The 16,492-nt window shown below is 30.0% G+C and overlaps 1 protein-coding gene across 1 annotated transcript; it reads right to left on the minus strand.

Moving 5' to 3' along the window:
* Nucleotides 1-5,208: 5,208 nt before the first annotated feature.
* On the minus strand, nt 5,209-13,121 carry LOC148607373 (uncharacterized). The gene is made up of 7 exons (XM_088545128.1): nt 13,049-13,121; nt 12,697-12,795; nt 10,995-11,114; nt 9,850-9,963; nt 7,808-7,962; nt 6,668-6,898; nt 5,209-6,297 (listed from the first exon to the last, which is right to left on the minus strand). The coding sequence occupies exons 1-3, from the start codon at nt 13,106-13,108 to the stop codon at nt 11,109-11,111; spliced, it is 165 nt and encodes a 54-aa protein (XP_088401254.1). The 5' UTR covers nt 13,109-13,121; the 3' UTR covers nt 5,209-6,297; nt 6,668-6,898; nt 7,808-7,962; nt 9,850-9,963; nt 10,995-11,108.
* Nucleotides 13,122-16,492: the final 3,371 nt, after the last annotated feature.

The following is a 16,492-nucleotide window of genomic DNA, read 5'->3' on the forward strand; positions in this document are numbered from 1 at the left end:
TGTGTGTTGAATCTCTTATGTTTTAGATTAAAGTGTGAACAAGTTTTGATCTATAATAAAATTGAACTGTTAATTCGTTATAGTGGAGTACATGCATTAAAAATTTCCCGAAACAACTGTTCTTATTGTTCTTTATTTTACTTGACAAATGTAAAAGTGGTTGAGGAAAGGAGGAAAGTGTCACTTGTGTTTCCAACATTTGTATTTCTATGTAAAATGACTTTCGTTTTCGATTTTGATACAAAGTCTTTTTGTTTGTCGGGAAATTGATTTTAAAATTGTGGTAAGGTGGTATTTTTGGTATGTATGTATATTTATAGGTTTACTTGTGCATTTTCATTGTATTAATTATTTTATATTTCAGTACAGATTATATTTGCATTGTAGTGTCCTATTCAAGGTATATTTGTACTGGGAGTAGATTCAGGTAGTTCAGATATTTCAGGTTCGCTCAGGTGTGAAATTGGTCAGGTGTTTTAGGTATTGAATTTTACTGGCTTGAGTTCAGATTGAAATTATTCGGCGGGAATCTTGTCAGAGAGAATTCAATAGTCGAGCTAATCAGATGTTCTAATGTTACAGGGAGAATTGTTGAATTTTTGCATACTCATTCAACATTTATTCCCAGGTTAGTTTTTCATTCTTTTTACTAATTATTCTAATTGTCTGGCTCTAAAATTCACGATTTAACGTAAGTATAGGAATGAGTGGCTTTGAGCAGATGTGCGATTGTAGTGAGTAACTGACAAGCGCTAGTTGGAAAAAAGATTTTTAACGCAATTTATTTTAAAGAAAACCAATTCCGGTTTAAAAGTTAAAATATCTAAATCCTGGTTCACTAAAATATGTGCGAATGTACATTTTCATTGGTAAGTGCTAAATATCTAAACTGTATTCATTTATAAATATGATGCGTTGTTTTACCGCAGCACTTTTTCTGATAAAGGTATTTATGATTCGTATATTGTACTGTAGGTATGACTGTTTGATACCTGTTTATTCCAGACGTACAAAAAAGCCTTTGTACAAACTTACAAGGTATAATGTAATTGTTAATTATTTTAACAGAATGATTGTTTAATATTTTCTATATCTTGAACTGCGTATTTATATAAGCAATTCGTATAATGTGAATTCTGGAACAGTGCATAATTGATTTAGTAGTTTATCTGTATTTTTGAGAATCAGTGTAAAGTTAGCAAAACGTACTATATTCATTTTGCAATGTGGATACATGCACTACGTACAAGACGCAAATAGTTATTTTCTTTTTAAATGCAGTGCCCGGTTGTTCTAAACGCTATGCGCTTTAAGGTGTGAGTATATTTATGTGTAATTATTTATTATGGTATACACTTTCCATATATGTAGCTTATTGTCATTATTATATTACAGGGTGTTTTTTTCTTTCCTGTACGTCCGAAGTTGACGGAAAGTGTTCGAACCAATAAATGTAGTTATACATGTAGTGAGCAGTTGGCTTTTGTTTGGCCTAGTGCCCCAACCTTACTACATAATGCTCAAAACGAATTGTATCAAAAAGGTCGAACGCCTTTTTACTGTTACAACGGTGAACCATGGTGATGAATAAAGTTAAATATTCCCTGCAAATGATTGTGAATTCTACTTCTTTTCGGTTACATACATTTTTAAAATATAGTTTTTCCTGTTTCAGCATAATACATTGATTCATTATCGAAATGCATATAATTCCTAATTCCATACTTTCTGATATCAATCATTGAGCAAAACGTATTTTATTGTTTTCAAATAAAGTCAACGCAACATATGACCACAGGTAAAAAGAAAAGTTAAAACAAACATACAATTTGGAGCCTTCCATTTTTTATGTTGATTTAATGTTTGTTTGTGCTTTTGTTTTTTAAGTTTCTAAAACATTCTTTCGTTCAGAACGTCTTATTTCATAATTGCAATTCTATATTATGTTTCAAATTCTACGTGGTAATACACATCTGTTCATTTATGTGGTAGACCTACGGAAAGGGACATAACTCATGAAATCAGTGATATGTTTGTATATTATTCAATTTCACCAGTCTTTCAAGTTTTCATTTAAAAAAGAAAGAAATCAATCCAAGTTAATTTAATGTTTACATGAGACTGATATCAAATGCTAAATATAAACATTCGAATGATTTGTAAGAGTTGGTTGTGTTCCTTATCTTAGATCTACTCCCTTAAATAATATCATATTTTATTTACACATACACTTTACATAGTAATTCCTGACTCTTTAAATATTAGATGGAAGCAAACAAAATATGTCAAAGTTGGAAATAATTGTTCAACAATATAAACTATGACATATGTCATCAATGCATTCAAAACAAAACAAAAAGGATTGATGTGAAGACCAGTTCCGGTTTAAAAGTTAAAATATCTAAATCCTGGTTCACTAAAATATGTGCGAATGTACATTTTCATTGGTAAGTGCTAAATATCTAAACTGTATTCATTTATAAATATGATGCGTTGTTTTACCGCAGCACTTTTTCTGATAAAGGTATTTATGATTCGTATATTGTACTGTAGGTATGACTGTTTGATACCTGTTTATTCCAGACGTACAAAAAAGCCTTTGTACAAACTTACAAGGTATAATGTAATTGTTAATTATTTTAACAGAATGATTGTTTAATATTTTCTATATCTTGAACTGCGTATTTATATAAGCAATTCGTATAATGTGAATTCTGGAACAGTGCATAATTGATTTAGTAGTTTATCTGTATTTTTGAGAATCAGTGTAAAGTTAGCAAAACGTACTATATTCATTTTGCAATGTGGATACATGCACTACGTACAAGACGCAAATAGTTATTTTCTTTTTAAATGCAGTGCCCGGTTGTTCTAAACGCTATGCGCTTTAAGGTGTGAGTATATTTATGTGTAATTATTTATTATGGTATACACTTTCCATATATGTAGCTTATTGTCATTATTATATTACAGGGTGTTTTTTTCTTTCCTGTATGTCCGAAGTTGACGGAAAGTGTTCGAACCAATAAATGTAGTTATACATGTAGTGAGCAGTTGGCTTTTGTTTGGCCTAGTGCCCCAACCCTACTACATAATGCTCAAAACGAATTGTATCGAAAAGGTCGAACGCCTTTTTACTGTTACAACGGTGAACCATGGTGATGAATAAAGTTAAATATTCCCTGCAAATGATTGTGAATTCTACTTCTTTTCGGTTACATACATTTTTAAAATATAGTTTTTCCTGTTTCAGCATAATACATTGATTCATTATCGAAATGCATATAATTCCTAATTCCATACTTTCTGATATCAATCATTGAGCAAAACGTATTTTATTGTTTTCAAATAAAGTCAACGCAACATATGACCACAGGTAAAAAGAAAAGTTAAAACAAACATACAATTTGGAGCCTTCCATTTTTTATGTTGATTTAATGTTTGTTTGTGCTTTTGTTTTTTAAGTTTCTAAAACATTCTTTCGTTCAGAACGTCTTATTCCATAATTGCAATTCTATATTATGTTTCAAATTCTACGTGGTAATACACATCTGTTCATTTATGTGGTAGACCTACGGAAAGGGACATAACTCATGAAATCAGTGATATGTTTGTATATTATTCAATTTCACCAGTATTTCAAGTTTTCATTTAAAAAAGAAAGAAATCAATCCAAGTTAATTTAATGTTTACATGAGACTGATATCAAATGCTAAATATAAACATTCGAATGATTTGTAAGAGTTGGTTGTGTTCCTTATCTTAGATCTACTCCCTTAAATAATATCATATTTTATTTACACATACACTTTACATAGTAATTCCTGACTCTTTAAATATTAGATGGAAGCAAACAAAATATGTCAAAGTTGGAAATAATTGTTCAACAATATAAACTATGACATATGTCATCAATGCATTCAAAACAAAACAAAAAGGATTGATGTGAAGACCAGTTGCAGAAAACCACGTAAAAACAAGGTTCATTAGGTTGTTGACAGACAAAGCGACGAATGGACATCACGGTCACTATATAACTCCTAGACAGGTAGGGTATATTATACACTATCAGTACAACTTCAAAGAATCAATATGAAAAAAACAATCACATTTAAATCAGACTGTTAGAAACGTATGCAGTCAAAATTTGAATACTTTTAAAGCAACAGTATAAAAGCAAAAAGGACGTAACAAGAAATGATGAGTGTAAAAAGTCACCCATAAATGTCAATATTTATTTTGTCAGGAGAATCATTGAATCTATATTGGAATTTGCCATAAATAAATATCATGTTACAGAAACAAGATTTTAGGTTTCTTATGAAATTATGTTGTATGTCAGAGTATGTCACGTGTGCTAAAATATGCTCCATTGTGTAAATAAAATTATTCCGAAAAGAAACCGATTTAAAAGTAATTATAACCGAAGTGCGAATATGCACAATAACTTTATAAGATGTGAAGGTGAATTTTGTAGGCTTTAAAATCAACTAACATCTACTAAGTTTGTTTTTTATATGTTTATTTGATGAACCTTTGTATTAAAGGTACATGTTCCTACCTACTATATTCAGTATGATTCAGTTAAATCATAATAGAAAATTTAGGATCTAGAATCAATGTGTACTACTAATAATAATATCTACATGTAGGCATTCTGTAGCTGTAAAACGCACGAATAAAGGCCATTCAACAACTGAATCTTCTACAGAATACATTGATAATTTCTTCTTTACGCATTTTACGTGGTGGATTTTAAGCTCATGAACTTCACTTTCAAGGACTAAGTTTAAGATAATTCGAAGAGTCCAAAATGGGAGTATAGCTTCAAAATATTGTGACCTTTAATGATTAATTTTCTAAAATGTATAATACTGAGGAGCTTGACACATTCAATTTTCACATGTTGATTATAAAGGCATTAAATTCAAAATATAAAAGATTTTAATCTCAATCATTTATGAATGCAAAAGACTTACAGGTATTAAAACATACACACTTTCTGACAATTGTATAAACACAATCGATATTGTGCAAACATTGTCATTATAACTATCCTACCTATTTATATATTTTATTTAGTTTTAAGATGTAATAAGTGCTTAATATTGTTATTGTTGAGAATTGCCTTCAACATAGATGCCGTTGGACCATTTATAACCCATCTATTATGGTTTTCAACGATGGTCAATATAAATAAAACCATAGTTTGTCTGATTTATTTACTCTGTATTACTATTAAAGTGCCAATACACTATATATAGTTCATCTGCTGCATGCTTATGTCAATGTAGTTATTGGGAAATTCTCGCAAATGAAGTTTAGTGATTGGCTACATTTGTTGTCATACCATTGTCCATTGTATTGATTTTTACTTTGAAATTCCATCGAAAGGCAAGTTTCTTTGCCGCTAAACTTCATTGGTCTTCCTGAATACCAATAAGAAAATTCCAACTCCTTACCATTTTGCCAGTGAAATTTTCCACTATTGTTTAGATTTGCACCTATCCACCAGTCAAGTCCTAAACAGAATTAAACGGTAAGACTGAAAGTCAAAACAAGCTTACTGCAAACATGTATTTGGGTCGCTTTTTATTTGAAGTGATACATCCTTGATCAAGAAAAAAAGTTTTTGGAGCTGAGTTCAAGTTTTTACTTATTTTACAAAAAAACAAATGAAATAGTCAAATAAAATATTCAAAACTAGGAAAGTCCGTATAACAAAATGGCAATAAACAACACCGAAACTTGGAAGCAATTGCATTGGTCCTGATATTGTGGGTTATAATAAGTTTGAAAGCGCGCTAAATTTTCAGCTTCCACCAGGTTGATAGTTTTTTGGTATGATGCAATTCAAACTGGACAACACTGATTAACGTATTGTGTTTATCATCAGAAACATTTCAAAACATGGCTATATGTATCAAAACGATGGCAACTTACATTCAATAGACAATATACCTAAAATATCTTTAATCAAAAGTATATATTCTAAATTTTACTTGTTGAAGCCGTTTTTGGAAAGACTATGCTACAAAAAAGACATTTGTTTTATAGAATGATCATGATTAAAATTAAATCGAGTCTTCGAAAAAATCAAATCCACTGAGATAACCTTACTGAGATTTTTAATCTTAATGGTTATGGCTTGTTGCTTTTCATTACTATCCAACATTAATAGTCGACCATTTTGATTTTCACATGTATCCTCTGCTTGGCTCCAAGTAAGCTTATTTGCAGACAACTGTACGCAGCTTCTTAGCTCTTTTACATATGTAAAGCACTTGGAAGCACAGGCTTGATATAGTAAAGATACAATTAGATAGATTTAAACTTTAAAAAAGGCAACGGTTTCTGAATTTAATCCAATATAGTGACTGCCTTTTAATTTTTGGTTTGCGGACAATAACAATATAAGTGGCTAATTAAAAAAAAATAGTTCTTGTATTCTAACTTTTCAATTAATAAGTTCACATTTAACTTCACCTGAACTTTTGACGATTAATTTTTTTTATAAGCAAGTACTTGATTATTTTATGTATTTTAGATATTTATCATGAATTCCCTAAAAAGCAAATTAGAATAAACATATTCATTCTACGTTTGTATATAATTATTTTATTAAGATATGAGTTCAGACGATACGTCATGATATTAATATACGTACTTTCAGTCGGTTTCTCGCAAATAAATCTCAGTGAATTGTTACAATTCGTATCAAATCCTTTGAAGTATCTACTTTGATGGATGAAGGCACAATAAGACTCAGTGCCATTGAATACAGATATGGTTTCTTCAGGAGTAGAAGTCCAATTGTTTGAGTATAGTTTCGCTCCGCTTAGCCTTTGAAAACCTCCATCTGAATCCATATTATTTAACCCAATCCACCAATCGTAGCCTACGATAGAAATATTTGAGAAAGAGATATACATGTGTGTTTCAACATCTGCAGGTATTGAATTGCGATTGTTACATAATACAAAATGAGTAAAGATTGTACCTGTACTACATGTATAAAAAACATATCATGTTTATCTTTCAGTATACAATATTTAAGTCAAAATATTTTGTCCAAAAGAGAGAATCACTGACTCTTATAATAAACAACCGAAATGAATTGTTTCGAAGAATGAATGAGTAATGACATTTTAAAAACACTTATTTTCGTCATATTTGAAAGATTTCCGTACATTAAATTTGTCGTAATGTGCTTGTGAGTGTGTTACTTTCTTAGCAGACCTCTTTTGTTAATGCAAATTGATGTTTTTTTCATGCTCTTTAATCAATTTAAATGGTTCTGAAAGTGCAGGTTGACTATACATTATAATTACATATTATAGGAACAACATTGAATAGGCATTACAGTATGGATTTATTTCAGGCAAATCTGAATGAAAGTTCTCTTCGTCCACAATGTCTAGCTTTAGCATGAAGGAAAATATGTTCTGATAGATAATGAATTATCCTGACAAAACATTAATTAAATTTGTAAACTCAACACAATCGCCGCACTCCAACCATCATTTAAATTTCAATTAAAGTATAAGCAACAATACAATCATTTATCACCACAATGTTCATGTTTACATTTGATAAAATTTTGATTTTTTTCTTGTATCAACAACCGATTTCAAATTTAGTTTCCACTAAGTTTGATGTTAACCTATGTCTGATTTGAAAAAATAAATAAATGTGTTTTTTTGTAACTTATTAGATGTGCAACATCTGGCATGGGTTTATAATTGTGACAAAGAATTCAAATATATATTCAAAATATTAATCGTGACAAAAATGCGAATAAACGTACCATTTGTATTTTCTTTCAACGTTTCCTCGTATTGTCTATAACAGCAAGTCTACCTCCGTCTGCTTTGCATTTATCACGAGCATCCCACTAATTCATCTTGAAAGGATAAAAACTCAGGTAGCTGCCAAAATCTTGGTTGTAGTTATAGCCTTGTACTTATTTTGCAAAAAAAATGAGGTATTAATTAATAAAATCAGACCGTTTAATTTCCATAAAAATACTCAATATTACATGTCCAAATATATATAACATGCTGTATCAACCCAAGACTCCTATTATAATTATAATTCTCATCAACCACTGCTGGCTTAAATAATGACTGTAATGTCCATACACAATCAAAATTGACTGAAGCAAACAAAGTTTGTCTATTTAAACAATCATTTTGTTTTACTTAGTCATATTTTGACCAATTTCCAGTAGCCGGCTAAATAACTCCTGCAAAAAAAATACTGCAAATGAAAGAGTGAAAGTGGGAACCAAGATTCGAGCACAAATCAAAAGAATATTATCCAAAGATAGAGACTAAAAACAGAAGCAAGACCAACTTTTACTTCTTCACAAATGAGAAGTTTGGACCAGCTATGGTAGGCGTAATTGACAAAAGAAGGACAATTTCTTTCAGTTGATTTAATTGTACGATAATAAACAAGTAATTCTTTTAAAACTTTTTATATAGTTTATAATGATATCTATTCTGGAATTTTCAATAGGAGTTGAATTCGAAACCAAACATGCAAAATTCGATTAAAATAAGACATCAGATGTACGAACAAATCACAACCATCTTAATGTCATTAGCTGCAGTGACATGTTGGAAGTTCATGTGGTTACTTCCCTTTGGAATTTATTCAAGACATATTCAAGTAATTTTTTTTCTTTATAATTCATCAGTCTTTGTGTACATTTATATACTGCTTATAATTATGAATTAAAAGATCTGTTCCATCACAATATCATGAATATACAATTATATCGTCAGGAACAGAAACATGTACACTTCACTGTATGTTACTTATACAACAACAAGAAAAACCTGGTTTTTAGTGGAGTCCGAGTTGCTCATTTACTTTTGTTACTTAATATGTATGATTTTAGTTACTTTATGTTCTTTGTTGTGTATGTCTGTATTCCATATCAGGTCTTTGTCCCTGGTTTACATACTTTTGATTACGGCTACAACCTTGGTTCTATTGTTTACTCTGTGAAGATTCTTTAGTATTGAAAATTCTTTAAAAGTAAATATTTACCACAATGGTAAACAAATATGAAGTTATTTTCAGAAAAGAGGTATTTTTTACATAATGTACTTGAAAAAGATATTAAATAATGGCGAAAAATCTTTTTGACCAAAAGATACAGTTTAATATTACAGTTTATTAAATTTATTTTCACCCCTTTTTACAAATACAGTCTACGTACAGAGTCGTATTTCGAAGAGTCTAAAGTCAAACTTAAAAATATCTGCAACGAATATTTTGTAAAAAATTTAAAAAAAAACACTTCACAACGTAACTAGGCCTTAAATGATTGATCATTTTATATCAGTGTACCATACCTGCGCATTTCGGACCTGTATAACCGGGTCTACACTGACATCCGTCAGTAAATACACAAGTTCCACCATTTGGACAAGTTATTGATCCATAACAAAGAGCTATTATTATATGATAATTCGTTCCAGACAAATACAAATACTCTACCTGTAATTTTATTTACAGGAACGAATAACAATTGTTCTTTACATCTACTTATTCTAGAGAAAGATTTGAACTATAAATAAATTTTTAAAATCTATATAAAAGACTTTGATTGAAGTTAACCACTCAGATCGCATTTGTGTTTTAGTGTTACACATTTAATTAGAGTTTCAATGTAGTGTATCACAAAACATAATCAAAGACATATATACAAAGATTAAGAGTTTAATTTTGCAAAACAAATGCTGGTCACCAGTAGATTCATACAACCATTATTGTCCTTTCCCTTATAGAATTGACAGGTTTGTTAAAACAATGGTTAAAACGTTATTATATACACACCGTTTTCACAAAATGTGCCACTAAATCCTTCCAAACAATTGCAATTGAAAGTCCCTACTCCGTCAATACAGCTACCACCATGTTGACACTGATTACCTTCGCAATCATCCACATCTGTAATGTCATGAATTATTAATATTAACAGAAAAACAATTTTTATATTAAATTAGAGCTATGTATAGCATCTAAACCTATCCGTGCAACAACAAATGCGAGCGATCAGCGATTAGTTTACGATCTGTTACTGTTCCGTCAAACTGATCAATTAAACCGGTGATCGCATCATGTGACAACAGAGCAGTCAATATATTTTACGGATGTCATTGTTTTATTTGTCCATTTTACCCATATTTACTTTATACAATAGATTTAGATATCAATTAAAACAGTTGTTTAGTATTTGATTTATTTTTAACAGATCATTCGTCATTTTACAAAACAAAATTGCGATCAGATTAGTCACCGGTCATCGGTTATCCATCTGTCAGCGATCAATCAGTCAGCGGTCATCGATCCGTCGAACTGTTGCAAGGATCGGCTCAGGGACTGTACTATAGAAATATTGTAAGTTAGATATTATCTATTAGATTTTAAGTACCAGTCTTTGTAAGATTCACGCAATTCTGTAATATGTGATAGACACCCAAAAAGTCTACACTTTTTTATGTTCGTTATTTAGTTCTTTAATATGTTTTTATGATGAAAATTATAATTATTCATTCCAATCAGTCTGTTCTAGGACATACTCCACATTGAAAACAGATTCACAGATTCTATTCTATTTTAGTGTCATTTACAGAGTTATCTCCTTAATTTTGAATTTTACAGTACATTCTTGATAAGTTTTATTTCCTTAGAGAACGGGTTGCATGAAAATCCATGCGTCATTTCTGTAAACTATGACATTTTAAACAAAATATCAACAATAAAAATATGTAGTCTTTCCAACCATGAATCACATTGCATGATTCTTACCTAGAGTGCTAATTCAGTATTTGTCAAAGGCCAGCTATGCTAGCGCATGTCATCCTAAAACTAATACCCAAGTAGGAGTAATAACATTTATTTAACATAATTCTTTTTGTGAATATGGGCATTACATTATAATCTAATGGTCATAGTATTTTATTTCGTTTTGGACTTACTGTGGCATGTTTTCCCATCACTATGGAGAGAGTAACCAAATCTGCAGCTGCATTTGTAAGATCCGGGTGTATTTGTGCAGATTTGAGAACAGATGGAATCCGATCTGCATTCATTTATATCTGGAAACAAGTAAAACGGGTTTTCATTTCAATTTATGAAACCATATTCAATGTGAAAACCATATTTGATAGACAAAAAAAAACAACAAGAAAACGACTTAGATAAAGTTGAATAACTTATATAATCATTATATGTATACTTGTACACAGTACTTTGAGATAGATACGTGGAGAAATTTAATGGATAAACCAGTATTTTAAGCAGAACGAACGAGTTATAGGCAATTAAAAAAGTCGTCTAATATAGTTAAATGTATTATTCTAAAAAAAAAAGAAAACGGCAGCGCAAAAGTTTTGCATAAAATGAAGGAGCAAAGATTACCCTGACATGACTTCCCGTTTTTTCATTCATTTATTTATTTTTTTTTTTTTTTTTTTCATTTCGTTTTACATTTATTATATGGTACCAGGTTGCATCTCATTGCTTAAGATAAATGTGATAGTGTTTCCAATTGACAAAAGAAGGACTTTTTTCAACTTTTACCAATAGGGAATTTTTACATTGAGTGCATGAGTGAAAAAAATGTATGCATTTTCAAAATTACTACTTTCAATGAAGATACAACTAGTCTTCAGACGTTATTTTTGAATTTAAACAGTTACAATGTGTAAATCTCCGTTCGACCTTCGATATTACGTGCTCCGTCTTCTTTATCATGTTAGTGTTTTTACGCTGAAAATGTTATTGATTAGATATTAGATATAAATATTTGTAATGAATGGTAAATAACTGTCCCTTTTCGAAAGTTTAATAGCCTTTTTTTGTTTGTATTTTATGTCATTATTAATCAAAGGTATCAACATTTTATTTTATTGTCATTTATCATTTTCATTTACTTTCTCATTGATACCAGTCTTTTTTCGACATTAATGAACAATGAAACGGAAGAAAAAAAATCTTACCCACAAAAATGTTATTTTTATGAATAATCTTAATTTGATTAATTGAATGTACTAAAGAAACAAATCGACATTATTTCGTAATACAGAATAATTGAAGGTAAGTAATTTTCAAGGTATTATATACAGATGTATCATGCGAATAACATTGCGGTGATTATATGTAAGCGTCTCTATATTTTCGGTACTTTCTCCTACCAAAACTTTACAATCCTGATCTCTTATAATGTTATCTTTATTTGAAATACCAATGATTGCTGACCAATAAATTAAAAATTGAAGAATATGATGTTAAAATGAATGCCCACAGATGTGAAGATTTTTTTAATACAAATTCAATAATCAAATCAATTGTATTTAAGTACACACAAAATTCTAAACATCTACTAGAACACTGCTCATTCGATATTCTTATACTCAAAGACGATGTTGCATTGGTTCATATAACAAAAACTCAATCAGCACTATATTGAAAAGGAATCTGTATATCGGAGAAAATTAATAAATGTCCAGATAATTTGTTTCATTTGTGAAAATTTAACCTTAGATGACTTTTTCATATAGGTATCCACAATGGTACACAAATATGAAGTTATTTTCAAAAATATGTAACTTTTACGCAGTACATAAAAAAAAATACTAGACCATGAAAAAATGACCATTTCATATTATTATATCATACCAGCGCATCTTGGACCTGTATATCCGGGTCTACACAGACATTGGTCTGGGGATACACAAGTGCTTCCATTTGGACAAGTTGTTGATCCATAACAAAGAGCTATAATTATTTGATAATTCGTTCCATATAAAGACTTTACTAGTAATTGTATTTAAAGGAACGATGACAACTGTTGCATTACATCTACGTATTCTTAAGAAAGAATTGAAATATAAACTGTAAAAAAAACATGATATCAGACTTTGATTAATGATAGTCAATCATATTTTAGTTATCTCTTTAATTTGAGTTCCAAACGGAATGTATTACATCAACAAAAATGATTAAAGATAGAATTTAATTGATAACCGACCTTGTGAGCAACTATTTCCAATATAGCCAGTACAGCACTTGGTATATTTACATTTGTCATAATAGGTGACCAACTCTCGACTTATAAAATAAAACAAAATTAATATCAAGACTTTAACGTAAACAAATACATTATATATTCAATAAGTGTTTAAAACAAAATAAAATGACATGTCAGCATGGAAGAGATTTCCATAATGTTAAATGTTATATTGAACATAGACCAGGAAAGGAATACCATCTTTGCCTATTTGGTGTCATTTCATATTTTCCTAATACATTATATATGTTTTGTAACCATGTTTTTTTGTTTGAGATTAAATATGTAAACACATGATGACTAAATAACAATTGTTTGTTATGTCATGCAAAACAAAAAAACATAAGATAGCATACCACAATATCATTGTGGTACCCGTACTACTGGGAATTAGTTTTCATGGTGGGACAGGAATTCCAAGAGTTGTTAAATCGTTCCTTAATTTAGTTTTTTTCAACTTTCCTCCAACTTTGTTGATGGACATAATAAACTTTGTCGAAATTTTGATTTCATTGTTTAATGTTTAATCGAACCAGAGAAACCTAGAAAAGTTGAACCATATGAACTGAAACACTACCAGAATAATCAACATTTAAGTACAGCTCTGCCTAAAAGCCAGGTAAAGACTTATTTTAAAAGATGTATGCATTTCTTAATCCCAAAATATATTTAGATTGGATGTCTTTCGGTGTGCTTCAAAGAAATTGTAATGAAAAAATAAATGTGCAAATTAAAATTGCCGACTGGAGATATTAGCACTTAGATTTTGGTTATTTTCTACTACAGAAAAAGCAAAGGAAAACTTCCCGCCATAATTTTTACACTATAACCAGACAAAAAATATTTCACGATAAGTAGCAAATCCAAATACAAGAACATAAGAAGAGTTGTCTTAAGGACCTAACAAATGTATTTATACAGTTTCATTGATTATTTTAAGATTTGTTGAATCACCCGCTGTCTGGTTTCAAGACAGAAACTTAATTAACATACCTGTATAGGGAACATCGACCCCAATGCCAGAAATGGCATGCTTCAGTATAATATTAGCTGCGATACCTTTGTTTTGCACACGAGGTATAGTGCTCACAAAAACCAGCAAATGAAATACTGAAACAAGAAAAATAAACAGGACCAATGACAAAATACTGATTAGATAATTAATTTGAAAGACTGAATAACCAAAATACTATCACGAGTGTTTAATAACGCCTAGATTTAACAAGTGTGCGGAACTTGTTCCACGCATGAGTTAAATCTTTAAGCGTTCTTGGCACAAGTGTTCATATTTCGTTCATTTACGATAACCAATTGATTATTACATAGTTTTGTTTTTCTTCATAGACATCAATATTTTTAACATGAATTTTGAATTATGTGATTGGCGGATTGATGTCAAAGTTGTGACGTTTGGGGGGTGAGAAAGTCAGAGTGTGAAATCACCGAATTTATTTCACATTTTGATTATTTATTACACTTACAACATCCGATAAAACACTGATATCTATATAATAATAAAGTTTAACCATTTGACGAAATTAATCGTATCAACAAGAATGTAAATGAAGTTACTAGTAGATATTACAGGTCAGGGCACACTTTGTTTCAGCAATTTTGAAAAATGATGTATAATTTACTCATCATAGTATAATAAGTGACATTGACTATTCAAGCCGTTGCATAGTGCATGTAGTAGTTAATAAATATGTATATCAATCATAAGTTATAGCGTGCATATGGTTAATTATATTTCAAATATTGATATTGAATAACACATTTTTTTTAAACATTTGGATTACTTTTGATACGCAACTCAATTTAACGTTGAGAAGATTGCCGATCCATCTTTCGATACACAATGTGCATGCTTGTGAGATCACAGAGTACAAAAAAAAAACATATCCACAATATAACAAAAATAACGATTTAGATATTTAAACAATTAATTACCCTGCGATGAAAATACTTTGTAGTAAACAAATAAGTATCCATTTATCCATAATACGCTACACAGCTAAATCATTCAAACTGCAATTTTCAAATTATCCTTGAGAATGTTAGTCAGATACTTTTAATACGTCCTTGTTTTAACCAGGAAGATGCATCTTCAGCTGTATTTTCTCATGATGTGTATACGTTCACTTTGCCAAATAAAAAGTGTGTTCAGGATTTTCTAGTGTCCTTTTTATGTGTGGCTTATTTTAGTTTACGGACATTCAGAGGCGGTCCAGGTAATGTCGTAAATGGCGTATCCCCCACCACACACACACACACTTTTAAAGCACAAAAAATCATAATTTGCTAAATATTGTATCGAATACGGTAATTTTTCATATTCATTCATTAAATGCGTCATAATCCCGTTTCCTTTTATAAGGATTTTCGTAATTACGCCTCCTCTTTATAAAATCCTGGATCAGCCAATGACATTTCTCATTATCAGTAATTTACTATAAATTTGGTTATAGCATTCGGTTTTACATGTACATTTGCAAGTTTGTTTTTTTTTTCAAAATGATTTAAATTTTAATTTAAGTTAATTTTTTCCGAATTAACCAAAGCAAAAATAATTAACTTTTCCAGTATATCTCAACACAAAGGGGCATCATATAAAGATTGATAACAACGCAAGAAAAACAATAAGTTGTGATTTTATTTATTCTTGTTTTTTGTTTTCAGGAGTATTTGGATTAAAAATGAAAATAATTGATTTGAATTGTTGGTTGGATTATGGGATGTTAAAGACTTCGAGTCGCTCTACTCTTAATAAACAAAGATTTCTAACAATTGAATTCAATATTTTTATATTTTAGTCCAAAAAACACATGAAAACAAAAATAAATATTTGTTCACCTTGGATGCTACGAATCAGAAGGCAAAAAAATAATTCTGGAATCTATGAAAGAATAATCAAGGGAACCAAGGTTATAGCGGTAATCAAAAGAATGTAGTCCAGGGACAAACACCCAACATTTAATATTATTTATTGTTTTTATTTAGGTACATTTACGTTGCGTTTCACCATTTCCGTCATTTACTCTAACATTTGTTTTCAAGTTTTGAAAATCTAGAACAAATTTGTCTACAATACAAAAACCAAACAGCACATGAAATAAATAACGGTTCAAAATTGTTTCTTTTTCTAAATGACACAGTATATTGACATGTAAATATTCCAGGTAACAGAATCTACATTCGTTAACATTTTAAAATTCCCGGCTATGCTTTGTACGCCAATTTCCTTGTGTTTGATTCGTCCAATCTCGAGTGAAAATATCGATGACAAATTGAGTATCCTTCGGACATATCCTATATTATACATTTTGACATTTTTTATGGCAGTATATAAGGACTTTGATAAAGTTCATATAACAACATGTTACATGTAAATCACACTAAGAAAAT

The sequence above is a fragment of the Perna viridis genome, chromosome 9, assembly GCF_037379345.1.
Source record: "Perna viridis isolate PV_CMFRI_1.1 ecotype Kerala chromosome 9, ASM3737934v1, whole genome shotgun sequence".
Lineage (NCBI taxonomy): Eukaryota > Metazoa > Mollusca > Bivalvia > Mytilida > Mytilidae > Perna > Perna viridis.

Coding starts and splice junctions, on each gene's coding strand:
- LOC148607373 (XM_088545128.1), bottom strand. CDS start 13,108: ATGACAAATGTAAATATACCAAGTGCTGTACTGGCTATATTGGAAATA. Junction 12,796..13,048: donor TGGAAATAGTTGCTCACAAG/GTCGGTTATCAA, acceptor AAATAATTATAG/CTCTTTGTTATGGATCAACA.